The sequence below is a fragment of the Populus trichocarpa genome, chromosome 5 (genome assembly GCF_000002775.5).
Source record: "Populus trichocarpa isolate Nisqually-1 chromosome 5, P.trichocarpa_v4.1, whole genome shotgun sequence".
Taxonomy (NCBI): Eukaryota; Viridiplantae; Streptophyta; class Magnoliopsida; order Malpighiales; family Salicaceae; genus Populus; species Populus trichocarpa.
Window position 1 is genome coordinate 19683437 of NC_037289.2, and position 10046 is coordinate 19693482.

Genomic DNA, 10046 nt, shown 5'->3' on the forward strand with positions numbered 1-10046 from the left:
TATTTAAACTATGCTATATTTTCAATTTATTTAATCCTCCTCACAAAGTAATAAGCCTTCCCTTCTTTTATTACATTTATTATTCTACCACTTTCATGTATAAATTAATATTCCATCAACTATATATCCATTCATCCATTTCAATAATCATAACTTATGCTTTAAGATGTTCTTTTACCTCCATCATTGTGGTCAACTCAATTTCACATCAAATCCCCTGCCATTACGGCCGGTTTAATTTACTATCATAGCCTCTGCCATTACGGATGACTTAATTTCTCATCATAGTCCCTTTCATTGCTGCCAACTTAGTTTTCAAATCATAGAGCCCTCACCATTACGGTCAGCTTAATTTCCTATCATAGCCTTTTCCACTACGAATGACTTAATTTCACATAACTTAAGCATCACCATATCATGCGTCATTCACACACCAAATAATTATGCAAAACACTTTTTAAGTAAAAAGAAGTAAGGTGATGAACACATACTTATAGCTTTTGTTGAGTGTGCTCCTCTTACTAAGAGTTTCACTTCTGAAGTCCTCTCTGAATTTTCAAAAGATTATCCCAAATTAGTACCCAATTTTTCTTTGGTTCATTTATCACTTCTACTCAAACATATTATCACCCACTTTCATGATACAATTAAATGACGAATCGTATTGTCACCCATTTTCATAATACAATTTAATGACCAATCTTATCATCACCCATTTTTGTAATACAATATAATAACATGCTACTTTTGTATATTTATTATACTCTTAAGTAAATCAATATCCCACATCATTTCTTGTTAATCCATGATTGAAGGTTTAGTAGCTAATGCATGGGTCCTTTTATGACATTTAGTCAATCATCATCAAGATGGACAAGCTTTCATTTAATAGGTTTATTTTCCTTCACACGATTCATCCAACATCTAGTGTGCATTTAAACTAAATCATCCCTTACATAAAAAATTATACATACACAACCTCTCTAAAACATAACAACCATGTTTTAACTCATCATAAATCAATATACAATTATTCTCATAATTTATCAAACACATAGTGTGCATTTAAACCAAACCATCCTTTACACGAAGAAAATACATACACAATTCATCCATAACACATCAATCATGGTTTAACACATCACAAATCAATTTGAAATTCTACATACAATTCATCATCATGCCATAAAATTAACATCACATCATGCCCTAATTAAAAACTATGGTGGCATGAGCTTTTGGCTCACTAACCACCACCATGGCCAGCCATCCATAGATTTGAGATTCATGGGTAGCCTCCACTACACCAAATTGCCTCATAATTGTATAATTCCTAGAACAAAGTGAATAAGAACTCAATCAAACTAATGTTTTCATCATCAGTTAAGACTAATACATAACATTTCTAAAAAGTACAACATCCAAGAGATATCCATTTCAACTTCGATTTCAATTACTAACAATGAAATAAAATGAAGATAAAGCCTCTTACCATATGTAGACAACTCAAGTTGGATGGGTCTTTGTGATGAAATTAAAGAACAAACCTTTAACACCCTTTTTCTACCAAATAGATAAACCGTTTTTAATTATCGTAACTTTTAAATTCTAAGACAATGATTTGGATCCTAAACCTAACAACAAAACACAATCCTTACCTTTCAAATATGGGTGTTGGACTCGAGATGATGGTTATGGCTTATTAAGCTTTGATCTAATTTCTTGTGTGATGTCCCAAATAAACCTGAAAACCTCCACTTACACATAATGGGCATATGTTGGATCATGGGATCCAGGCTAAATTTGTCAACAATACAAACTGGTTCACCTGCACGACTGATCTACCCTTAATGCGATATTCAAGGAATAATCTTATTGTGATTTATAATTTTCATGCTGATTTTTAAGTTACAAAAGAAATCCAAACCATACAAATTAATGGAATATCAATATTCAAACAAAAATTCAGCTCTCTTATTTTTAATAAGATTTCCAAAGAAAAACCTAATTAAGATTTATAATTCATAGATCAATTTTAAGTTATGAGACAAATAAAAATTCATGGGAAAAAAAGTCATATACAAATATACATCCCGTTAATATTTATGATACAAATTCAATTACTCTTAGTATGATATCCAAAGAGAAATCTAAATAGGATTTTATCTCATAGTCCAACTTTAAGCGATGATGACATCGTAAAATATGATAAATGATGAGAATAAAAAAAAATATGATACTAATATTTAGAACTTTTAAAACATTTACAATTAATACAACTTCGAGGAATAACACCTATTAGGATTTACAATGGTAAGTCAATTTTAAATTGCAAAAATTATCAATCAATCGATTTACTTAAACACATAAAAAATAACAAATTCATACATCAATCCAACAAAACCCAAATTCATTGCAATTCAAAAATACAATATCCAAAAATCAATCAATATAAATAATTTAAACATCAATCCAACCAATCCAAAATTCAAACCAGCCAAATCAAAATTCAACCCAATTCAAAAGGACAATATAAAAAAAAATTCAAGCCAAATAAATAATTCTCGCATCTACCCAACATAACTAAAAACCAGTGAAAATAAATAATTCAATGCATTAAAGGTTAGAAAGGACCTTTGGGAGTTGTTGGAAGTCGACTGGACGCTGCTAGAATTTGGGTTGGTAGGGGTTACGGGTATATGTCACGTGGTTTCACACACCGGTGAAGGGAGGAGGCGCGTGAATCGATGGGATAGCTCCTCCTCCTCCTCTTCTTTCTTACCTGGGCAGTGTCATCCGCCATTGACAAAGATTTTAGGGAAGATTTTATTTTGTTCCATATTTAATTAGCGATTTTTATTTTTCTTTATGGAATTAAGATCCTTCTGAATTTTCCAATCCCAACTTGGTTTTCCATTTATTTATTTTTTCCTCATATGGTCCTCCATATTTTTTGGTCCTCTGTCATCTCTGTTTTGGTCCTCTGTCATCTCTGTTCTCCATTTTCACTCCCTAGATTTCTTTTTTTTATTATTTTTCCCGTTGATAAGCTTATTGAAAAGGCTGATGGCTTTGCTGGTGTCTTCCCTGGTAATCGGACTAAATTCTACTCTTTCAATGTGATTAATGTTGTTTACATGCATCTTGATGCTTCCCTCGTTATCGAAGCATCCAAGTTTATTTTCTTTTAATAAACAAAAAAACTAGATCTCTTACAAATTAAATCCTTTATGAGCATCCATTACATGGATTTAATTTTTCATCTTGCCTTTTCTCCCTGAAGAAGAAAATAATACTAGTTTTTTACATTTTATGCATAAACAACATATCAATGAATTTAATTAATGAACAAATATTCAGAGCATAAGTATGAGATTGTGAAGAGGCTGGAAGCTAGGAAGCATGTTTGCGGGATGACTGGAGAAGGAGTAAAGGACGCGCCTGCTCTGAAGAAGGCAGACATCGGAATTGCAGCGGCCAAGGGTACTGATGTAGCCCGTGGTGCATCTGACATTGTCCTGGCAGAGCCAGGATTGAGCGTGATAGTGAGTTCTGTGTTAACAAGCAGAGCCATTTTCCAGAGAATGAAGAATTACACCATCTATGCAGTGTCTATAACCATCCGTATTGTGCTGGGTTTTCTGATCCTTGCTCTAATTTGGAAATTTGACTTTTCTCCTTTCATGGTTTTGATCATTGCCATACTTAATGATGGGACAATCATGACTATTTCCAAAGACAGAGTGAAACCATCTCCACTTCCTGATTCCTGGAAGCATAAGGAGATCTTTGCTACTGGTGTCAATCTAGGCACCTACTTAGCTTTAATGACTGTTGTATTCTTCTGGAATGTTCACAGTTCTGACTTCTTCTCTGTAAGAATTACAATAAACCTTACAACTAGCACATTTATATTTTGTAAATCACATTGACGGATACAAATAAAATAGATAAAAAAAAAATCCAAACAGGTCCAAAAATACTCCATAGGCTTGGGTATACACCCCGAGCCAAGCACTCATCAGAGAATTTTTTTAGGACATCATGTGAGTTCTTTAATATTTAATATTTATCTAATACGTATTATTTTGAGTAAAATACAACTTAAAATATTACAAAAATAAAATTACACTCCAGCTCTTTCTTTGTAAAATAACAAAATTCATGAGCTATAAATATACCATAAATTCTTCAAGTCAAATGTTCACAATCTCTTCATTCTCAACATTTTCATCATTCATATTTTCAGACCATATCTCTCTAAAATATTATTACATTTTTTCTCTTTACAAAGTTACTAACTTTACCATCAAAAAATCTCCACATCCATTAAAGGAGATATTTTACAGGTACCAGCTACCAGTTACTTGACTTACCAGACACCACCTATTACTACCATAGCTACCGATAACCCGACTTATCAGGCACCACCTGCTGCTACCATAAATATCGGTCACCTTAGCTTACCAGCACCACTTGCTATTAGCTACTACCTTTCAAGAGTTTTCATATTAAATTATCAGATACCGTGACTAAAAAAAATAAATCAAATTATTTAAATTAAAAAATTAATTAATTATCAAATACATCAATCTTGTTGTTAATTATCTTGAATTTTGTAACCCATCACTTATAAGAACCTGCAATGTTTATTCCTTCTGCCAGTTTGTCGTATTCTGTAGTACAAATATTGATAGCACACTGTCAATATTTGCAGGGTAAATTTGGTGTTAGGTCAATCAGGAACAACCATTACCAGCATGCATCAGCTGTATACCTACAGCTACAAGTGAGTATTGTTAGTCAGGCACCATTCATGGAATGCATCCTCCTGAAGGCTCGGAACTCTTCCATGATAAGAGCAACTACAGAGAGTAATCTGATATTGCTGAATAGGCGAAGATGCGCGCTGAGGTCGCTCTGTAATAATCTCCGAAGCTTTAGATTTTCACCATTAACAATTTCTTTCCTATCTATATCTGTATTTATTAATTCCACTCGAGGTCTGTTTTTGTTCCAGGCTGAGGGAGCTTCACACACTCAAGGGTCATGTGGAATCATTGGTGAAACTCAAGGGACTTGACATTGAGACAGTTCAACAACACTACACTGTTTGAATGAGAAACAGTGAGTTTTTAGTAGATTTTTTTCTGGGGAGGGGAGAGAGTCCTAGCTAGGTTATAGGGATTAGGGTATTAATCTATTTCATTTTTTTTTTAATGTTAGTGGTGATTGTTTTTTTTTATTTTTATTAAATGAATGCATAGAACAACAAAAAAAATTATATTTTTTTATTGAGGTAATAGATATTAATAAAAGAAAGAGGAGTTATACTAGTAAATTATTTTATTTCAATAAAATTTAAATTATTGCTCTTTTTATATAAAAAAAATAATGATATATAAATAAATTAAAACAAAAACTTGTATGGCTTCTTATGAATGAGTAATCTATATCTATCTCTTAAATATATTTAATTAAAAAAATAGCATTATAATAATACTGACATTTATTGACTCATAGGAACCTGGCTAAATTTTATTAAATATACAATTCAAGTTTAGAATTCACAATCATGATTTTCGTTGCTCTAAAAAACACTGACACCAGTTGTGTATTTTTTTATGCATAAAAAAGAGAGAGAGTTGATCCGATCTAAGTGCTTTTTCTAGTCATTTTATTTGTCGAAGCTTCGTGCTTGCAAGTCAGATTGGAAAAGTACAAGAGAGCATGCTGAAGCAAGAGGTGTTTGGAACTTTCTTTCGATGATATGCTAAATCAAGATGGTCCTTGGTGACATTTCTTTGAAGAACATGTCAACCAATCTTGGAGATCGAATTAATTATGAAGTATGGCCACCTAATAGCAGACCTTGTGCTCTCGAAGACCCACTCACCTATCTTTAAAGTCGATTAGCCATTCAAAATCCTCCGTTCGAGCAGGATTTCTATTCTCTGTCCCGATCTCCTTAAATTTCAATATAGCCCACAATTTGATACTCGCTCGGTCAAGCTTAAAAGGTTATGTTGCTAGGTTTGACCTCCGTTTGGGGAAGAAAGTCTGGAAATTTAGTAGCCGCGTCAAGCTTGACCTACTCTAGTCATGTTCTTAACTCAACTAGAATTCTTATCTTGTCCTTTCTTCCTAATTAAAGATATGAAACTAGCTTCTTCTTCTTCCTTTTCTTTTTTCTCTTTTTTATTGCTAATTTCCTACTACTATTTTTTAAATCATCGATGTGTGTTTCTGTGTTAGCGTGGGCGTGGGCTTGTATATATATATATAAACCTACAACACTAAAACAATTGAGGTTTTTTATAGTGTTTTAGTATTTATATAAATTGCAAATAATTTTAATATATTTTTTAATTATTTTACAGTAAATCAAAGTTGTAGCCTAGAGGACAAGGAATTAAGAGATTGAAGTCATGAAAATTAGGGTTGGGCGTGCGTGCCGGCCTAGTCCTCTTTTGCCTTTTTTTTTTTGTTTTTTTTCTCTTATACTCTTAAAAACTTTTACTAGATTCACTTCCTCTTCAGTTTTAACATGATTTTTAAATATTATTATAAATTTTTATTTGAATTTTTAAATAATATTTTTTTCAATTATTATGCATTTGATTTGAAAATAATAATACTAATAATAAATTATTTATGAAAACTCAATTGAAATCTGTTGCTTATTATTAAAATGTTTAAATAGATTTTGAATTGATTTTATCATATTTATGATTATTTAGTTTACAATCACAAAATATGAACATACTATTTTGATTTTTTTTTTAACTTGCTTTAACAATCATAATTAAAAAAGAAAAATTAAACAATGCTTTTAGTAAAAAAAAAATCATTTTGGCTAAGATAAATAAGAAATATGTTGATAGAAAAATTTATATTTATGAAAAAAACTTCAAACCGACTATATTTTCAGTTTTAATGACAATGCCAAAGATTTTCATGAGATCTAGAAAAACTTTTTATGTTTAAGAAAATTTGGATCCCTCATAGCATAGCATGGATATACAAACAAGTAACTCTCTATAAAGAGTGGGGGAAAGGGTGGATGTTGCGAACCTTGTGAATATAAAAATTCACACTCAAATCGACCATTCCTAAAAAATCTAAATTCAGGCTTGTGATTAAACTTGACACAATGATAACTTGTACTGAGGTACCAACACTATAGAAATCAAACCCTCACCCAACACCTATGAAGAGATATGAACGATAAGTATGAAAGACACCACAAAACTTGGTTAATTCTTCAATAAATTAGAGTAGTTCAATGAAGAACCAAAACAAGATAATCCTCTCATAAAAACACATACAATATGCAACAATATTGTATTTAACTTCTTAAAAAAATAATGTCTTACAAAATAATATTTATACTTGGAAAAAAATAATAGGCTAACTTTAACTCAAATTAAAATAAGGCCCAAACATGCAAAATAATATAAATAATAATTCTGAGAATTATTACTATGTTGCCGCACTCTAGTAATTAATTAAATACATATTAAGTAAAATCTTTGCTTAAAAAGGACCCTTGGCCGAATAGACCATGATGCCTTCCTTTGGAATCCAAAACAAACAAGAAAATAATTATTGGTCTCCTATGTTTCCACACACAATAAGGAATCCTCCTATAACTTGGAATTCATGCAACACATAAAAACAAATAAGTCTATAGATGCCAAAGTTAATTAGCCCATGAAATAGATGGATCAGACCTCTCTTATACATATGTTAAATTGACCAAGTCTGAACATCACTTGTTGAATATGTAGTCTCCTTAAAATCTAACTTGGCCAAAATACTTTGAATAAGCCCATTGAATGAATCTTTAAGCTTATTTTCTCTTAACCTTATAATTGTCTAATCTAAAACTTCTAGTAGGTCTTTTGATGTAGTTTAGATCACACCATCTCCTTTCTTCTTAAAAGGATTTAACCTAAAATCGTGACCTACAACAACAAAAAATAGAGATTAGAAATATTAAAAGTAGCACTAACATCATACTCAACTAGTAGATCCAATATGTAAGCATTGACATTAATTCTTTCAAAGATTTAGAATGGACCATCTTTTCTTGGTATCAACTTAGATCTTCAATATTTTGGAAACCTCTCCTTGCATATATGCACTCCAACTCAATCACCTAGTTCAAAAATAACCCTTTTTAACCCTTATTATCTTTGAATGTATATTGCTCTTTTTTTCCTTGTATTTACCATTATACTCTCTCATGAGAAGCCATCACTACAAGTATTTTTCAATTGTCATCAAGATTAACACTTACATCAATAGAAAAATGAATCAAATCCAAATGAGTTAAAGAATTAAAGTCTTAAATAATTTTAAAAAGTGGATAATCAATAGTAGAATACACATTTTTATTATATGCAATTAATTAAACAAATGACATGCAATCTTTCCAATTCTTCAAATTCTTTTGAATTATAGTTATTAACAAAGTATTTCAAGTCAAATTCATCACTTTAATTTTATTATTTGTTTGTGGATGACAAGTAGTCAAAAATAACAACTTTGTGCCTAACTTACTCTACAAAACCTTCCAAAAATAGATAAGAAATTTAATATCAAGATCAAACACAGTACTTTTATTAACACAAATTCATAGATATATCAACTCAAGGTTCCTTATGCACCGGTAAAAGAGTATATAAACCATAAGGTAAAACTTTAGACTTAAATTGTCTACATGTTATGTATGTATCATAAATTCTTTACATATTCCTTTTCATCTTGGGCAAAAAAAAAAAAAAGTGTTCTTGCAAGACATCTAAAGTTTTAGCAACCCTAAAGTGTCTCATTAAACCGCTCATATGAGCTTCACAAGTAAGTAATTCATGCATAGAACAATTAGACACACACAATCTTTTTTAAAAAAACAAATAACCATCAAACCTCTAAAAGTTATCAAATGCCAAATTCTCACATGCTTTATAAATTTGGCCAAAATCATCATAATTATATATAATATTTCACATACTCAAATTCTTATAATTTAACATTAAAGTTGAAAGAAGCACATGCCATCACGATGGTGCATCAACCACTATATTTTCCTAACATTACTTGTATTTTATCATATATGAGAATGTTTCTATGAACTCAGCCTATTTGGCATGTTGATGGTTCAGCTTCTCTTAGCCCTTTAGATGTTTCAATGGGCTAAAAGTAATGTTGTCAAGTCTTCAATGCTCTTACCAAAGCATAAAGCTCCTTATAACAAGTAGGATAATTCAATGTTTCACAATTAACCTTTTTACTAAAATAAACTATTGGCTATTTTTTCATCATATTATTTATTGCACAACAATCAACATATATTTTCCAAGTCCTATATTTTTTTGATACCAACAACACTAGAATTTCATATAAACTTATGATTTCTCTTATGTACCCTTTTGACATCAGCTTCTCCACTTGCCTTTAAAGTTTTTTTTTATCTCTCAAGATTACTTTTATAAGTTGGTTGGTTAGGTATTGTTGTTATGAGTACAAGATCAATTTGATGTTTAATTCTTCTAGTAGGTGGCGAACCACTAAGAATCTCATAAGATAAAATATCTTTATAATCCTGTAATAAAGAAACACAAACACTAGTAATACAAAGATCAAATTAATTGGTGTTAAAACATGCCTTCTTACATACAAGTAAAATCATAGGCATGTCAAAAAAATAAGCAATCTTAATTTCACTTCTTTTTTTCTCATCTTTTTTTTCTCTCCTCTTTTTTTCTCTTATTTCTTAGTTGAAACCCTATTTTTCTCTATCTTGGCCAAATATTTTCTCTCGTTGCACCTATTATTTTCATGCTTCATCACATCCTCACATGGTTGTTCTAAACTTTTAGCTTCACCTTCTTTTTTCAACTTTAATTAGTCTTCATAAACATGTTTGGGTGATAATGATACAAGTATGAATTTTTTCCATCACTTTTAAGAGAATATATGTTGTTAAACACATCATGTTTGGCCTTCTTATTAAATTATCAAGAACGCCACAACAATAAATT

At 30.8% G+C, this 10046-nt stretch overlaps 1 protein-coding gene across 1 annotated transcript; it reads left to right on the top strand.

Annotated features, from left to right (window-relative positions):
* The first annotated feature begins 2069 nt into the window (after positions 1 to 2069).
* LOC7469207 (plasma membrane ATPase 2-like) lies at positions 2070 to 5117 on the top strand. Its single transcript, XM_052453223.1, has 4 exons — positions 2070 to 3090; positions 3361 to 3918; positions 4683 to 4914; positions 5021 to 5117. The coding sequence occupies exons 1-4, from the start codon at positions 2937 to 2939 to the stop codon at positions 5115 to 5117; spliced, it is 1041 nt and encodes a 346-aa protein (XP_052309183.1). The 5' UTR covers positions 2070 to 2936.
* Positions 5118 to 10046: the final 4929 nt, after the last annotated feature.

Bases quoted from the DNA above. Each gene is read 5' to 3' on its own strand.
- LOC7469207 (XM_052453223.1), top strand. From the start codon at position 2,937: ATGGTCCTCCATATTTTTTGGTCCTCTGTCATCTCTGTTTTGGTCCTC. The intron at 3,091-3,360 runs GTAATCGGACTA...ACAAATATTCAG, and splicing joins CTTTGCTGGTGTCTTCCCTG to AGCATAAGTATGAGATTGTG. The intron at 3,919-4,682 runs GTAAATCACATT...CGTATTCTGTAG, and splicing joins AACTAGCACATTTATATTTT to TACAAATATTGATAGCACAC.